This window comes from Prinia subflava, chromosome 1 (assembly GCF_021018805.1).
Source record: "Prinia subflava isolate CZ2003 ecotype Zambia chromosome 1, Cam_Psub_1.2, whole genome shotgun sequence".
Taxonomy (NCBI): domain Eukaryota; kingdom Metazoa; phylum Chordata; class Aves; order Passeriformes; family Cisticolidae; genus Prinia; species Prinia subflava.
Window position 1 is genome coordinate 61,678,099 of NC_086247.1, and position 17,938 is coordinate 61,696,036.

General features: G+C 38.1%; 1 protein-coding gene across 2 annotated transcripts in view; it reads left to right on the forward strand.

The window, feature by feature from the left end:
• Positions 1 to 17,523, forward strand: part of LOC134551049 (uncharacterized) — a 29,549-nt gene extending 12,026 nt beyond the window's left edge. For both annotated transcript variants that reach the window (XM_063398127.1, XM_063398136.1), the window contains 13 exons: positions 223 to 273; positions 2,226 to 2,270; positions 4,167 to 4,244; positions 7,081 to 7,217; positions 7,793 to 7,912; positions 8,458 to 8,488; positions 10,423 to 10,444; positions 10,967 to 10,991; positions 11,845 to 11,883; positions 13,013 to 13,114; positions 14,221 to 14,326; positions 14,717 to 15,589; positions 16,323 to 17,523. In XM_063398127.1, the coding sequence (XP_063254197.1) occupies positions 223 to 273; positions 2,226 to 2,270; positions 4,167 to 4,244; positions 7,081 to 7,217; positions 7,793 to 7,912; positions 8,458 to 8,488; positions 10,423 to 10,444; positions 10,967 to 10,991; positions 11,845 to 11,883; positions 13,013 to 13,114; positions 14,221 to 14,326; positions 14,717 to 15,589; positions 16,323 to 16,378 (1,685 nt within the window). In that variant the 3' untranslated portion in view covers positions 16,379 to 17,523. The remainder of the gene's footprint in view (positions 1 to 222; positions 274 to 2,225; positions 2,271 to 4,166; positions 4,245 to 7,080; positions 7,218 to 7,792; positions 7,913 to 8,457; positions 8,489 to 10,422; positions 10,445 to 10,966; positions 10,992 to 11,844; positions 11,884 to 13,012; positions 13,115 to 14,220; positions 14,327 to 14,716; positions 15,590 to 16,322) is intronic.
• Positions 17,524 to 17,938: the final 415 nt, after the last annotated feature.

Here is a 17,938-nt window from a genome sequence, read left to right on the forward strand (position 1 = left end):
ATTTGTGTGTTTGACATTTTGTGTTGGTGGGGAAGGGGAGTGGAATGGGAGACTCGGAGCAATGAAGTTAAAAAAGAAAACTATCAAGATGGAATATTGATCCTGTATTAAATGTCAAAATGTAGATAACTGTTCAATTCTGTAACATATTTCAGTGATCTGCTAAGTACTTAATGAAAGCAAATGTGAAGAAGTAATCTGACTGTCAAACTTCTATCCTAGATTCTGCAGCTGTAATCCAAGTTCCGATGAAGCATCGAGTGCTCAGACAAGGTAGCTGAATATAAATGATGGTTTTTCAGATGCAACTTTGAAATCAGTTGTTTAATTTCAGTGGTGACTAAAGCAGGGGTTTTGATTATGTTCTAGAAAGAAGCAATGCAAGCTGCCAGACATTTGAACCATCGCTTTTTTCTTTTGTGCACTGGTTAATTTATCTAAAAAAAGACCTTAGGAGAATATGAAGTTACAAGTATTTTACAGAAAGACTTTCAAACTTGTTACATGTTGACTCTGTCACATGCTACTGGTGCATGCCACCTGAGGCAACAAAAAACCCCAACCAAAACACAGAAAGATTTTAAAAAGACTGTGAACTCTTAGTTGGGAATGGGCCAGATTGTTGCTGTGCTAGGAGCTGTCCCTTGAGGTATTTTGTAGCACTGTTAAATTGCAAGAGGTTTTTCATCTGAAAACTTAGTGAAGTTTTTCTTTGTGAGCACTTCTGGAGTTTGACTTGATGGCAGCACAGGCATATTTCCCTTTGTTTCCCTTTGAGCCTGGCAAACCAGCTGATTTTCAGCTCATTGATCAGTCTGGTATGCTTTAGAGAAAATACTGTTCTGGTTTGGTTTTGAGATGCTTAAGAAATAAATTACTGATAATATTACAATACCATGTGGCTAGCAAGTGTGAGTTAAATGTTAGCCTGGAAACCTGCTGCTGAATGGGAGAGTCTTCAAGATCAAAACTGCTTTGTTAAACTTCTTTGGGCAGCAATGATCTTTTCTTAAAGCTTTTTCTTTTTTAAATAAAAATAAAAATCCTCCAGTCTGCTAGCTTCAGTGATAGCAGCAGGTACAACTTGATTTTTAGCTTGATTGTTAACTCTAACCATGTTATGGTAGAATGTGCTGTGAACTGCTTCTGGTGTAATTCTCTGTAAATTCAATTTGTTCCTCAAAGTAAACTAAATAGAGCACTTTTTTGCGTATACCTATTTGTATCATAACTTTTGGCCATGTTGTCGACACATGCTGGACCTAGAATCTTGAGCTTCAGACTGATTGAACAATTCTGTCTTTAGGTAGTTGTTGCAATTGCAGAATGCCTGGGGATCTTCTTGTTACCAGGGGAGATATGCTTTCCCATACCCCTTCCTATGTTAATATTGCAGAATTGTTTGCAAAATGTTTGTAACCTTGATTTGATATACAGCTTTTATACTTATCTCTTAACTCCCTATCTTACGCAGGAAGAGGAAAAAAATATGTCTGCAGCATGTTGTGTTTGCCATGACTGTAGAAAACTTTTTAACTTAAAAATTAGGAATTATATGTGCAAACAATTAATAAGATACCTTTACTTTTTCAATCAAATAAGTATTAGTGTATCACCTTATTTTAGTCTTGAATGCTGTGACTTACAAAATATTGACAACATCATTAAAGCACGGTGGTTTGTGTGTATCTATGGATTTGAGGGAGAGAGGGGCAAGGGAGACATTCCAACAGGAGTGTGAGTGCACACCTTTACATTCACTTAGAAGCTCTGAGTGATTAGGAGTAGATACAGACCCTTATGGAAAAGAAGATGTAGTTTAATGACTATATTAATTGTTTCTGGGACTATGTTTAGGCTCTGAATGTTTAGACCAGAAGCTTTTCTTGGGTACCTGGAACACAGATTGATTGTAGTGCGTGATACTTAAAATTAAAATCAGTATCCAGTATGAAAAGCACTTAAAAATCAAATAAGAATGGAGTATTATGGGTTTCTGTGACATTTGTGTGTTTGACATTTTGTGTTGGTGGGGAAGGGGAGTGGAATGGGAGACTTGGAGCAATGAAGTTAAAAAAGAAAACTATCAAGATGGAATATTGATCCTGTATTAAATGTCAAAATGTAGATAACTGTTCAATTCTGTAACATATTTCAGTGATCTGCTAAGTACTTAATGAAAGCAAATGTGAAGAAGTAATCTGACTGTCAAACTCTTATTCTAGGTTCTTCAGCTCAGTTTCCTGTGAGGCATCGAGTGCTCAGACAAGGTAGCTGAATATAAATGATGGTTTTTCAGATGCAACTTTGAAATCAGTTGTTTAATTTCAGTGGTGACTAAAGCAGGGGTTTTGATTATGTTCTAGAAAGAAGCAATGCAAGCTGCCAGACATTTGAACCATTGCTTTTTTCTTTTGTGCACTGGTTAATTTATCTAAAAAAATACCTTAGGAGAATATGAAGCTGCAAGTATTATACAGAAACACTTTCAAACTTGAGACACAGTTTGTCTTCATGGTCATCCAACAATATTGTAGTGAATCTAGCTAGTATTTTTTTAGTTGGTGAAGTTTTCATTTAGTAATATTGCAGCATGCTCAGTGTACAGTGAAAGTATGACAAACCAAAAGCATATAAACCAACATAGCATATAAACCCAAGCAAGAAGTGCATGGCTTGTGTGCTATTAAGGTGATGCTATGACAAGAGTAGCTGTATGTTAGGAAACAAGAAGAAAATGGCCATGACCTTGATGAGACCTTTAACTTTTTTCTGCTTGCATCTTTCTATATTAAGTCTGAAAGATCACTTGCCTTTGTCTGTCACCTTGGGAATAACCAGCTGACACTGAACTGCTGCACAGGCACACAAATGCATGCATTAAGTGTTGATAAAAGTCTGTCCATGGAGATGAATTATGTGGCACCAACTTGTTACATGTTGACTCTGTCACATGCTACTGGTGCATGCCACCTGAGGCAACAAAAAACCCCAACCAAAACACAGAAAGATTTTAAAAAGACTGTGAACTCTTAGTTGGGAATGAGCCAGATTGTTGCTGTGCTAGGAGCTGTCCCTTGAGGTATTTTGTAGCACTGTTAAATTGCAAGAGGTTTTTCATCTGAAAACTTAGTGAAGTTTTTCTTTGTGAGCACTTCTGGAGTTTGACTTGACGGCAGCACAGGCATATTTCCAATGGAATGAATATTTAAGAATGAATGAATTCCCTCTTCTTGTGAAGTTGTGGTTGGGGTTTTTGTAGCCATAACCTGACATCCTAGCGGGAAAGAATACGGTAACACTTCAGTGTTTGTGGTATTTCTACTTATTTGCTCCAATTTCAAGAAACTAGCAGTGTTAATTCATTGGTCAGTTATATGTAATTAGGTAGATGAGTTCTAGTTCTAGACTTTTTTTACAGATTAAAAATATGTATTTTAACACTTCTTCACAGTCTTCTATAATGTCCAACATTTGAATACTCTTAATGCCACTTTGAGATTGTTTTGCAGGTGTATTTAGCTGAACTCCGCTGGTGTTCTAAGCTGAGTAGGAATGCCTTAGAGGTGTTTTAGGCAGTGCAAAACCCAGGCTATTAAAACTCAGTGAGGAGCAAGACAGAGCCCTGATAGAAACACTGCTAGTTTAGACTCAGGAATATACTGTGTCTGTGCAGCCTTTGGGCTACCCAGAGCTCAAAAGGTATTTGCTGTATTAGGGAAGGTTGTGTTCTTTGTAAGCCTTAAAGCAATCTAATTCTTGAACTTCAGTCCCAGAATGCTGTATGAGTATTAGCGTTTTAAGGGGAGAAGGAGGAGATGAGTGGCTTTTCTTTTTTTCATGAGAACTGACACAGTCTGGGACATGCTATGAATGTGAACTTGGTGTCTTTCCTCAGTAAGCTGAATCGTGTTAGAAGTCTTGTTTCACTTATTTGGTTCTTTTCTTGAAGACATTAAATCCTTGTGTATAAAATTGTTATGGAAGACAAAGTGTTGGACTTCTTGGGAGACTGAAGTCTTGCCTATTTTCCTTATGCATTTCAGAGTGCAAATGAATTTTGTCACCATTAAAGTCTCCCATTAGAAATTCCTTTAAGATCACAGATATTATGTGTAAACTATGTAATGTGTAATGTCTCTTTATGTGCCTTTTTTTCACTCCAGTGAAGACATCATTCACAGAGTACGTAAACTGTCTGAAGGATTATATGAATGATCCCAGAAGAGAAGAACCTCTAATTGGTACGGTTTTTTGTTTTATAAATTGTATGCCTTTGAATTTGTTATCAAATGGCTTTCTTCTGAAATAAAAGATGAGATTTTAGTTACTGTTTTATTTTCTGTCAATGTATTTAATAACTTATCTGTCCCATACCATTTAAATTTTAATTTATTGCGTTGGATGTTATAAAGGCCTCCTTAACTGATAACTTGTTCCTGAAGGAGCCATTTAAGTAAAGAGGCTTTTTCCAGATCATGGAATAGTTGAGGTTGGAAGGGGCCTAGGCTGATCATAACCACTACTCAAGTCCCAGAGGAGGCTGTCTGGGACACTGTCTAAAAAATGGCTTTTGAGTATCTCCAATGTAAAAAACTAGTCTCTCAGGGAAATCTGTTCCAGTACTCAGTCACCCTCGCAGTCAGAGTGCATTTCTTGATGTTCAGACAGTATCTCCTGCTTCAGATGTGCCATTGCGTCTTGTCCTGGCACTGGGCACCACTGAAAACAGCTCCCTCTTTGCACCCTCACCTCAAGTATTTATACACAGTGATGAGATCCCCCTGAGCCTTTGCTCTTCAGGCTGAACAGTTCCAGTTTTCTCAGCCTTTTCTCATAGGAGAGATGCTCTAGTAGCGTTGTCATTTTCATGGCCCTTCATATGCCCATGTCTCTTGTACTTGGCAGTCCAGAACATGACACAGCACTCCAGGAACGGCCCTACTGGTGCTCAGTGGAGACTGCTGTCAGCACTCCTTGTGCAGCCCAGGATACCATCAGTCTTTGCTGGCTTATCTTCAGCTTGGTGTCCACTAGGTCTTTTCCTGCCAATGTGTTTCCTGGCTAGCCAACCCCCTGCATGCCCTGGTGCCTGGGGTTGTTCTTCTCTGGATGCAGGACTTGGCACGTCCCCTTGTTGATCTGCCTGAGCTTCCTGTCAGCCCAGCTCCAGTCACTCGGGGTCCCTCTGGATGGCAGCACAAACCCCTGGTGTATTGGGCATCCCTCTCAGTTATGTGTCATCATCAGCCTTGCTGAAGTTATGCTCTCCATCGTTTTCCAGATCATTAATGAAGGTTTTGAGCAGGGCTGGACCCAGTACTGATCCCTGGGGTGCACTGCTATCTTCTGGCCTCCAGCTGGACTTCGTGCCACTGGTGACTCGTGGTTCTTTGTGGCTTTCTGTTTGGTGGGATATACAGATGTTTCTACTTAGTGAGATATTTTTCCTCACTGTCCTTTGCTATACTGGAAGTAGTGAGATGAATTTTAATGCTTTCTAACTGTTAGATTAGGCAACCCTTGGGAGAGAAGCAAGGCTGCTTGTCAGTGGTCTTAGTGTTCTAAGTGTGTCATGGTGGCCTAGAGAAGTAGGTTCTCTGATGAAGGCCTAAGTAGCAAATTTCCTAGTATTAGCAGAAAATGTCTCTGTTTAGTGCATTGTCATGTGGTTACTCCACATAATAAATTGCTAGGTTTTTTTTAATATTAATACTTTACTATAAGCATTTCAATAGAAAACACTTTGGTTCAAGAACACTTTCAGTTCACTTGGTGATAGTTTATTTTCAGAGTTAAGATTTAGCAGTATGATACTGTAGCAGGTATGAGATGGAGTTGCATTCCTTCATAGGAGCCTGTGTGTTTTGGATTTGTGAGTGAAGCAGTTTTGATGACACCCCAGTGGTTTTTCTTGTGTCCCAGTAGTGCACCTGCATCAAGACTGTTTTGTTACTCTGGGTCCTCCCCCCTTGAATGAGCTGGGGGTGGGCAGGAGACTGGGAGGTGGCACATCCAGGGCAGTTGACCCAAACTGGCACAGAGGATATTCTGTACCACATAATGTTATGCTCGGTAATCACACTGTGAGGGAAAGAAAGAAAAAGGGACGGGAAGCAGGGTTTGACTTCCAAGGTGGGTGTTCAGAAGACTGTAGGTTGGTATTGGTCTGGTTGTGGGGAAGTGAGCGATGGGTTTTTGCATGTTGGTCAGTTTGGGGGTTTTTAAATCCTTCTTTCCTTAATTCGTTAAACTGTCTTTAAGTCCGTGAGTTTTGTAGCTTTTGTTCTTCCTGTGTTCTCCCCACCCTGCTGAGGGGTGTGGATGGGAGTGAACAAGCAGCAATGTGGTACTTGGCTGCTGGCTGGGATCAACCCATCACGAATACAGAGCACTGGAAATTATGACATAAGGAAACAGCTGCAGGATATTCCTATTTGTTTTAAACTGCTCTTAAATTTATTATGTTCAAGCGTTTCAGAAGAAGACTTTTTATGCTAGGTAAGAAGCTGCTCAAACTTAAAGATTTCTGAATATTTTTAAGCAATTGTCTCAGTAATTTCAAGGAAAAATGAAGAAGAATCCCATTTTCATTCTTGTAATTCTTAATAGTTTATGGAACTTTTTCAGATTATGAAAGATTCAGTTTTATGAAGTGATTAATGTCTTTCCTACATCTTTTACTCAGATACTGTCCAAATTATGTTTGACTAAGTATTTCAAGTGCAGTTTTTAAATCCAGACATTTGTAGGGCATTTCCTATTCTCATTCTCTTTCTTAGTTTCTTGAAAAAATATCCCAGACAAGAGTAAAGGTGCATGAAATATTTTTGGTGGGCTTGGAAATCTGCCATAGATGGTGTATTTCCTTTCAGAATAAGACATTGTAAAGAGATAAATTTAGCTGATGTGAGTAATAAGTCCAAAGAAGCGTTGAAGTGATCCTGAGGGAGTGTCAAATTCTGAAAATGGAATAATTTCATAGATTAATTTTGAATTTAATGAGCAGCATTGAAAAGAATACCTTTGTTTCAGTAGCCTGTAGTAAAACAGAGATACTTGTAACTCTTGCTTTTACAGGTTTAGAACATGTGGTTGAAATCAGATTTATAGGAAGAAAAACCCCACGTTACGAGTGCAGGCTGTGTGGGTGTAAGGCAGAGGTGGGACCTATGATAGAACATCTTACTGGGTATAAACACAGAAGACAATACATTGTGAGTAATTTTGGTGCATTTTGATAAAAATTTCTTTATGGTACTCCCCCCCCTTTTTTTTTTCCAAATAAGTAGATCGTTTGAAGTTTAAACCCCCGTATGATAAATTGCCAGTACTATATGGTGGACTCCCCCTGGGTCAGACCAACATCAAGAGCTCTTGTTGATCATGAAGAATTGGTGCTGTGGGCTGTTGAAGCAGTGCAGTCCAGGGCTGCCTGTCTGTTTCAGGTCCAAAGTCTGTTCCTAAGTGTTCAAATTGCTTTCAGGATCAGGTTCCAAAAACAATGTAATTGTTTTTTATTCCCCAGTATGTTCATAGCATTGCTGGATATGCTATAGAGGGTGTTTCCTTTTGGTATCAAGCTTTGCATGGTATCCATTTTTTTGTTTGGAAGACTGCTTTAGTAACTCTAAAATTTGATTACATATGTTACAGAGAAGAAATTAGCTCATAATGTTCAAATCAATGTTTACCAGTCTTTTGGAAGCTTATCCAGAAGGTGAAATGTGTAAATTTTTTAATATTGTGATAAATATTGATATTAACCTTTTCAAGCTGGTTTTGTTTACAGACTAAAGAATTTCCAGATAAAATGAGGAGAAAACCAACAGATACGAAAATATGCAAAGTTGCATTTTTCAAACAGATAGCAGGAGAGCTAGAGATGAGTGAAGGATTAAAAATGTATCAGGTAATTGGAAGTAAATGTAAAGTATTTGTTAATGTGCCTTTTATGAGTGCATTTATGTTTAATAGAGTAAAATTTTAAAGTACTGCTGGCAAAGCTTGTTAAATTTCTGTGTGTTTCTAGGATGTGTAGTGAGTTGAAATAAGGCTTACCTTTAAGTTGCCCTGAAAATTCTAGGGAAGAGAACAGTAGTATTGAAATTCATCTAGAAAAAACCAAAGCTTTATATTTTCAAAGTTTTAGATCTTTTAAATTCAAAATCTTTCAGTATGAATTCAGTGGTTCAGAAATTTTATTACTTTAACTGCAATAATTTTTAGTTTTTGCAACTTAAAGTTTTTAAAATGTAAGCAAATTTTTTCTCAAATTTCATTTATATTTAAAGGATTCTTTATCTGTTTGAGAGGCATTTAGTTCATTTACTTAAATACAATTTAATTTTTTTTGCATAAATAAAAGTACTTGTTCCTTTCCTAAAGGCAGTTGCAGTAGAGGCTGTTACGAAATTTCAATCAGAAAGTCTAATATGAAACTTTTTCTATTTTTAGATTGGAGGTTATGTAATACCGGCTCCCTCACGTAAGTCTGAATTTCTTGAATATAGTAGATTTGATATAATTCATATTTGGCCTAATTTGACTCACTAGTTGAACTCAAAGGGTTTGACTGATGTAAAACATTCAACTTGTAATACCACAAAATGTTTCCAGAGATTTTTCTGGTTTTTGTGATTTTGAAGTGATGAAAGAAGGAAATTTCCAGACTTCCAGTCTTCCTTAGATATTTTTTAACTTCTTGGTTCTGGAGGTATTTATGATAACTGCAGGAATTTGCTCATCAAGGAAAGTAAAAAAGTACGGAAAAATGGTACTTGGTGGCTTTCTCTGAATAAGCTGATAAAGTCTCCTCCACCTCATTTCCATCATCAGGAGACTTACATGCTGAATCACTGGTGAAGGTGGAAATTACTGTCCTTTAGCAAATCCATTGGAACAAGTGATGGAAACCAAACCCAGACATAAACCCAGCATCTTCCCTCATACAGTATGGCTGAGTTACATCTTTTGTTACTGTAGGTGTGCTGTAGATCCTTAATGATGTCCCTCTGGAGGAATACCTCCTTGCTACCTCTTGACCCTAGTGTTAATAACACAAGGAAGGTGGGTTTGACTGAAGTGGGTGAAGATTGCATAGATCAACAGAATTTGTCAGCGTGAATCCTGCTGTAGGAGTCTACCACAGCACTGCTTTTTTTCTTTTTTTTTTTTTTTCTTTTCTTTTTTTAAATTTTTTTTTTTTTAAATCATTGGTAGCTTCTGTGGCTTGTACTTTTGAATGCTGGTCTGCAAAACAAGGTGGCAGAAATCTTTTCAAAGAGGGAATGTGACCCAGTAATTAGCTCAGTAATTCTCAATTCAGAGTAAACTGATATTAGTCAAGTCAGCAGACTTCTGTAGAAGTGGAAGACATAGTCAAATATCACTCTGGGACATCAAAAAGAGTGATGCCACCCAGTCCTACAGGATATGAAACTCTGGAGAAATGGACAAGAGGGAAGCTATCTGCAAAAGTGTTGTGCCTTTCAATATAAAGGTTTGCTCTGGTTAAGTGATAAGGTCAACATCAAGTGAACTCCAATAAAACTCCTGATTATTCAGAAGAAAATCATGGTTACTGGGTTAGCAGCAGTAAGTAGCTTTAGACTAGATCATGTTGGCAAATGTCAAAACTCTTCTGACAGTGAGAATGAGTTTGGGGTTATAACTAAGAAGGGCCACTAGCACACATGTGCTAGTGTGCAAGAAAGGGACATGAACAGCTTCACCAGCGTGAGTTAATGGCATTCATGGGAGCAGGTTAACATGGCAACACAAGTCTTTCGGCCTTCTCTTGTAGGGCCAAAGATGTCACTTGTCCTGAGAATTACTACATGTCCTGTTGCTTATCCTGGAACAAGAGTGTTGATAAGTGCTTAAGAAGTGCTAAGTTATGTACCATGCAGTAGCTGCTTCTCTGAAGCATAGTTACTGTTTCAGACTGCCTTGTTTTGCTGAGCTTTCCCTCCCTCTTTCCTTGTGCTTATACACTGATACAGATGAGATGTTCAGATATTCCAACCTCCATAACTTCTTGTTGGAAACTTTGCTGTTGTATGTACAGCTTTTAGGTTCACTCAGAAAAAAGCCCACATGCAGACCTTGTAACTTCTTTTCATGGAAGGGATAGGCCTACCTCAGTTTATTCCACACAACCTTCTGGTGTGGGATTCAGCGGCCTGAACACAGATCCTGTGGGGTACCCTGCAAAGCCTTTAGGGCACAAGTCTCCCACAGACTTTCCATCAAGGATGCCTGCTGGTTTCTAAGATGTGTGCCATCTGCTGCTGAATCCTGCCCTTTACAGAAACCACAGCTGCTTCACGGCCAGTAACTGTTCTGTTTGTGTCATGCTTCTGTTGCAGTAATACGGTGCAAGCCTTGTGATGTTGCTAATAATTCTTTTTCATTTTCTAGCCCCATTGAAGAAGAAAGCAAGGTGAGAGTACTACCTGCACAGGAAATCAAGAGATTTTTTAATCTATTTTTCTGTAGCAGTCATGACATATGGGAAAATATTTTATATTGTCTTTCCACTGTACTTATTCCTCTTCTGTAAATTGTTCCTTTTTGTCTGTGAGGAAATAGTAGATACAGGTGTTTTGAAATACTGCACTCAAAAAGTAATGGCAATTGAAATTTCAAGCTGCTTCTGTTCTGTGTGGTTTATTTTTGCTGAGTTGGAATATAGGAAGAAAAAAACCAACTCACTGTTATTTTAGTCATCTCCTTTAGCTGATTTGTAAAAATGTTCTTTGGTACTACTGGTCTCTTTGAGAGTCAGAATAAGGATTTTTACAGCATATTTAAAACACTGTTATTTCTTAGAGAAAGATATCCAGTATTGGTAAATGATATAAATTTGGAAACTGAAATATTTTGGCTCTAGATACTATGAGTAAACCTAATGTTTAAGTAATATTTAGAATGCATTTTAATACTATAATTTCTTTCTTTTAAGGTTGGAAGATGATTATAAATATGAGGTATGTAGAGGCAGTAACTCCACACAAGTGTTCACACACCCACAGGTGTCTCATGTTGTAGCAGCTTCTTTGTTTTTCATTTTCCTGGAAAATGTTTACTCTTTGGCTTCATTTACTACTTTATTAATATTGTTGCAGAAGCAGTTGACCTAATGAATCAGTTATGTGCTCATCACAGCAGAGGGGAAGAGAATACAGTACATTCACCTCAGTTCTCATAAATCCTGTTCAGAGCCACCGAAAGTCTCAGAGCCAGTGTCTTCAGTCCAGGTCTCCCAGCCTGTGCTGCAGTCTTCCCTTCCCTGTTTTGGCCCTCTTCAGATCAAGACTACGCAATACTGAAAGTTTGGTTTAAATCTTAAGATACATCTAAAGATATGCAATCTTTTTTTCGAACTCAGAGGTGAAATGCAAAATGATCTCTGAAGTATCTGTCCTGATTGGAGACAAACACTGAAGTTTTTACCTTAGTGGCAGAGTTGGTTGTGAAGGCCTCAGGGTGGTCAGGTACTATGCTAAATGCAGCTGAGCACTTGCCTTTTTTAAACGCGATTTTGCTCCTGAGTGAGGAAGGGCTGGGAAAGATAGCTCCTGTAGGTGTGTAGCTTAGAAGTGAAATGTGTTCTTCCTGGTACTGGAAGTAACACAGTTGTGTTTGTGTAGCTGCTACCAAACTGATACTGAGGATCTAAGGTTACATGTTTATGGCTCTGACCTAAAATTATATCTTTTCTTTGTGTTGACTTTTGTTGTTGAATAAAAGATTAAAATGTCTTGTTCTGTACAAGATAATGCAACAACTGCTGTAAAATTCAGTCTTTTAAATTTTTTTCCCTGTTGTACAATCCCGCAGAATGATCCTGTTCGGAAACAGAAAGCTCTGGAGTTCTTGGTACGTATGTCAAATAATTGTGATAAGAGTTGTGAGGTTTCACCAGTACAATGCAGTGAATATTGTGAAGAAGCCTCTGATTACTGATCAAACTCATTTGACTGCAACATTAATTTCTATTTTAGTGGACTCTGCCCTGCAAAGTTAGTGCAGCTGCAGCTTAGCTCAGAGCAATTGGCTGGATTAAATGTGAGCTCTCAGTCTGTTCTCTCCTTTGCTGAGGAGCCACCCTGACAAGCAGTGTTAGTTAGCAGCACTGATGTGTAACAGCTCCAGTGCTGCTGGCTGCCTGGATCTAATGGCATTGTTGATAAGGGTGAACAAGAGGAGCCAGTCTGGTCTGGCTGCCAGAGAGAGCACAGCTGCTGCTCTTGGAGTGACTGGGGAAGTTTCATCAGTTCTGTTGCTGTTGACAGTGACATAGTAAGCCTTGGTTTGTCTTTTGGGTTTATTGAAATACCTGACCGTTTGCGTTCACCATTTTATTCTGTGAAAGTCATGTTCTGTACCTCAGGCAATTGAAAAATCTCATTTGAGTTTGAATTGTGTTTATACACCAAACACAATTAGAAGTAGAAGCAGAAAGTTTTGAAATGTCTTCTTCATGTCTTCTGTGCTGTGGTTACTTGTGACTTCAGAAAGGGAGAGAGGAAGAGCAAGTCTAAGGGATAATCAGTAAATGACAAAAACACTTGGTAGTTAATTGACTTTTATCTACAGTAATCACAGCTATTCCTTACAAAAGACTGCCTATATTCTTTTAACTTACTGTAATCACTTATAAATTCATTTACTTAGTAATCAGCCTGAAGCTTATTTTTTTGTTCAATTTTCTACACAGAAAATATAAATTTAAAATTTCTGCTCTTCTCTGTCTGCAACAAAATGTTTATGGACTGACAGTACAGGAGTGGTACAGAAATCAAGGTTCATGTTTTACCTTTCATCAGGCCATAATTACGTTCCAAATTTTATTTTTTGATATTTTTGTATACATTTATCATATATGCTGTATGTTAACCAATAGTATAAATTTGGTTATACCGAAATCAAAGTATAACTTTGATCTTGGTTGTGCATATGACTTTTTGGCATCCTAATGACCAGTTATAACCATGTTTTTTGACAGGAGACTTTTCACATCACCTCAGACTCAGAAGCAACACTTGTTGTTCACATTACACAAGAACTCACGGAGGCTTTGAAGGCCTTTTGTGAAAAGAAAGCAGCAGTAAGTAACTGAATCTTATCCAGAGTTATTTTACCATTGGGAGGAAAGGAGTGGTTAAAATCACTGTGTTAACACCCTGCAACCCATAACAGTTCAGGCATGGGTCAAAACCCCTAGTTAAATGTACTTCACTTTTCTTCTTTCACAATTTCTAAGTAGCAAGGATATTAATTATGTAGCACATTTCTCTTAATATTACACCATCATATATCTGTTTTGGCTTTTTTGTGTGTGTTCTGTTCTGGGCACCATTTTACTTCTCATGGACAGGTTGTCATCCTTTTGTGGTGGTTCCTTGCTTGATAGCTTTTGTTGTAAGATCAGTGAGGCTTTAAGTGCCACCCTAATGTGCCACTTTTTTCTTTCATGGGCCTGTGGGGAGGTCTGTCTTTCTCCTAAGTTGTAGCTCTGCTGTCAGCTGAGTTTTTATCTGTTAAGACTAAGGCAAGATGTCCTTGACTATCTGTTGGTCCTTAAAAACCTCCATAGCTTCTTTGCAAAGAGGTTAACTGCCTGTGGAAAATGGAGTCTGAAAAAGGACCAGAATCTATGAAAAAATCGTTCATCACTCTGGTAGCTACTGGTTCACAAAATTCAGGATGTGATCGGTGGTCATTTTGGTTTGTTTTTTGTTTTCTGAAAGCTGTTTCAGGCTGTTTTCTCAATTGTATATTCCATGTCAGGTGAGCTACAGTAACTGTCTCTCTACAAATGCTGCCACCAAGACCGGTTAAATATTGTTTCTGTAGCTCAGTCTCTCAGGTGGGCCTTCCATTCTGCATTCCCCAGATGGAGGCAGGATTTGTATACGCATCAGTTTTATATTTTAGTCAGGTGATGATAAGAGAGAGGAGGCAATCATTTTGAAACAGGAGACATTGTTTTCACCAGACACCAACTTCTGTTCTCCAGAAACTTACCTCTTCCAAATAATACTTTGGAAAATGGTGCTATAATGTGGTAACAAAACACCCCTCATATAGACTTTGCCATCACCTAAAATTGTTCTTTGTTAACTTTCTGTATTTTGGTTGCTTTTCAAAATTTGTAAAGTTCTTAAATTCTTACATTCCCAAACAGATATTCTGACCTTTTGCTTCCCATAGGATAATTACACGAACAGTTCAGGCCCAATGGTGTCAGTACCTCAGGATGAATTTCCAGAATGGAAAAGTGTCCCAGAACACTATGGGCCAGATGGAGAATACAAAGGTAATCTAGATATCTTGTTCTACCAATTTGTTTACTCTGGAGACTGCACAGATTGTGAAAATTTACTTTTATGGCCAGCCGTAGTGCTTATTAGCTGATGTAGTGTGTGTCTTTGCCCTCTGAGTCAGTTCAGGATATCATTTTCTGAAGCTTTAATGACTTAACTGTCTGAAAACATTCCTGTCTCACTGAACAGCGTAACAGCAGTTAAGGTTATGGAAATTCAAGTAGTAACTCTTCCTGATTTGGGTGAAAAGATGCCAAACTCAGGTAAGACATAAAGGCAGGAAGTGGGAGAAAAACATAAGGACACATAAAATCTCAAAGTAGTTGTGTTTGCAGTTGGTATTTTAATATTTTGCTAACTTTTAGTGCCCTTTATTTATTCAGGAAGTTCTGACCAGAATCAAGGTTTTTTGTCTCAGTATGAAGAGTGTTCTGAAGATGCTTCTTTCGCTCCTGCTCACTCAGACAGTTACCAAGCAGATGGTGGATCATCCTCCTGTCATCTGAGATCTGACAACTTTGCAGTGATGCCTCCACTCAGGGAGTTTCCTGCTGTTGCCCCTTACAGTCCTGTCAGTGGTATCAGCGAATGGCTGGGACAGCTCAGAAGCTCCATGCTGTGCGGGAATTCGGCTGCTGTGGCCTCTTCATACGAGGCCAGCCTAGTGAAGGAGTACTCAGCAGAATACATATCCAGTGATGTGCAAGGAAGTGAGCTTCTTGATAACAGACTCTCATTTGGCTGGGAAAATACAAAATGGAGCAATCAACAAATTTGTACAAAAGCAACGCATGTAAGTGACCGAGAATTACCATATCCCGATTCTTCTGCGTCATATCCTTCAACTGGAAGATATGCTACAAACTATCCTCCACAAAACTATTCCTCTTACAAGAACAACGAGTCTGTGAATTCTGGTACATCTTCTGCAAATTCTGCTGTTTCAGGTAGAGGTGGCTCCAGGTGGCACCAGGACACTAGGTGGAACAACAACTCTAGCTGGAAGCAGGAATCTAGGTGTCAAGGATTCAGGTATCAGCAATCAGGCTACCAGACAGACTGGAGTTCATATCAGGACTCGTTTTCTGGCAGTGGTTCGTACCAAGATCACCAGCAGTTCAGAAGCTCAGAAGGGATGTTTGATGGAGTCAATGTTGGTCTTGCTCCCGATGCTGTGAACAGACTATTAGGAAAGGATGTACCTACCATGACCAGTATGCTCAAAGAGTTGGCTCCATATTATCCAGGACTTCAAAGTAAGATTGTGATTAGTTTGCATCATGTGAAATGAGTTACATCACCATGGTTGCTTTAACATGAGCAGGCGATCACAGGTTGCAGAGATAGGATGAGCTGTTCAGGGGAGTTGAGCTCATTTTGCTCACATCTGTATCAGCTGAAGAAAGGCATTGTTGCCTTTCTGAGGACACTGTGGGAGGAGATACTGATAGTGCAAAAATTTCCTGATTTGAAAGGTTTGTCCTAGGTTATCTTTCTCACTAGCAGTTTGTACCATGAGTTGTACTGCTAGGTTTGCAGTGATGGGAGGGGAATGTATTGGCATAAAGAAAAAAATACTGGAATGCATGCACAACCAAACCTGGATGGCATTATAATAGATAGTCCAAATGAATCAAAACCCACTGGGATAACAGAGAAATATTATCAAAGAGCTGGTTTATCACCTTTCAATTTATTTTTTCCAGTTACAGTAGAAATAGTCAGTAATGTTGAGAGTAATGATATACTATTCAAAATGAGTTTCGCCTTTGGAAATTGAGAGGGATTTAAAGAGAAGTGGGCATATACTACTGCATAGCTGTCATTGGGCGTGAGTTTGGACAAGTGCAAACTATGCTTCTGGGACTAGAATTAGTTAATTAGGTAGCTACTTAATAGTAAAACTTCCATTTTCACATTCTCTATGCTGTATCATGGAAATATTATGAGATAGAAGTAACTTTAACTGTCTTTATCTCCCCTTTCCAGAAATAAATACTCAGACATTCGTCAATGTGCTAATAGAAACTAGAGAGAAAGATTAAGGAGCAACAGCAGCTGAACTGGGAACAGATGAAGAGATTTGAGAATCTCTGTCACTCGGCTTTCAGGAAAGAGACTGCATTTAACTCTGCTTGGCTTGGGAAAGGTAAAAGGAGGTTGGGTTTAAGTTTTTAACATGTGAAATATGGATGGAACGTGAACTTGCACATAACAGGTGAACATACTATTTTGTTTAGGCTTTTTGTAATGTATTTGTTAAATCTTAGTATATTACAGAAAATAAATTTTTTGTTATTTTTGGAAAATATGTTAAAATTACTCTGTCAGCGAAAAGCTAATAATCCTTTTAATACCTGTCTCAATTCAGAAGAGAAAGAAAGGTTTACTTTCATGTTACCTACTTAGGAAGAATATTCATTGAAAATACAGGTTTACTTTTCTTCACACAAATGTAAGGCCAGTTTCATTAATTTGAGGGTTTATAATTAGCATATTTTTAGAAATTGATACACTACATTTCTGTGTAGACAGAGAAAGGAGAATGTCACAGCAAAATTATTCTTTCTTAATGTGATGCCATATGAGGAAAATGTAATCTATACTAGAGGACTGGTATCTAATGGGGCATATTAGTTTTGTTTTTGCAGAGGAAGAATTGGTGTGAAATATATGCAGATATTTTAATCATGTTACTCAAAATGAAATAATTATAAATTGTCTTAAAAACCCATTTGGTGGATGAACCCATGCTAAAATAAAAATTATTGATTCTTTCTACTGGCAAAAGAAATAGTAGAACACATCAGACAATCAGAAAAAATAACAGGAAAAAATAAATAAAATGTTATACTAACTGAGTAATACTTACCTGTTCAGATGTGTATGAGAGCCACATGCTGATGAACGCCTTTAGGTATTGATGAAGGCTTTAGGTATCTGCTTTATGTAATTAAAACCAGCTTACATGGAGCTGAAGAAAAGAAGTAAAGTGAGACAGTTTACTCCTGAGTGTCTGTTTTCCTTTTCACTGCTGCCTTGTGGACTATCATTTTTCTTCTCACCCATGCCAGAACTGTGTCTCTGTGCATTAAATACTTGTGCTGAAGCAGGGTTTGCCTTCATGAGCTGTCATAAAACATTTTGGACCTTGTTATGTAAATTTTAATAAAAACTCAGCAAAACAGTTTATTATTGAGCATGTAAATTCAATTCCCTAAAATTTGTTTCTGCATCTGAAAAGATCCACTTTCCTTTTTCATTCCTGTTCAGTGTCCTTTACTGCTCATATTTACTGAAGTGTTGGAGTGGTTTATAATGTCACACACCTTGTAGTTGTGCCATACACTTCCATCCACTGAATGACATAGTCAACCTTCTTGCTTAAAAGGGAAAACTGTGGTTTTTTCTACCACAGGTGTCTGCCAGAGTTTTGATTTAAAAGTCTGTAGGATTATATAGTTATTATATCTACATTTAAAAATGACCAGAAGTTATTTACACAAATGTTACTGCCGTAGTTTTATCTCACAGGAAGTGTAGTGCAATTAAAATTCTGAAGCTGTAGAAAAAAGTCTTGCTAGAAAATACTACTGCTGCAACTC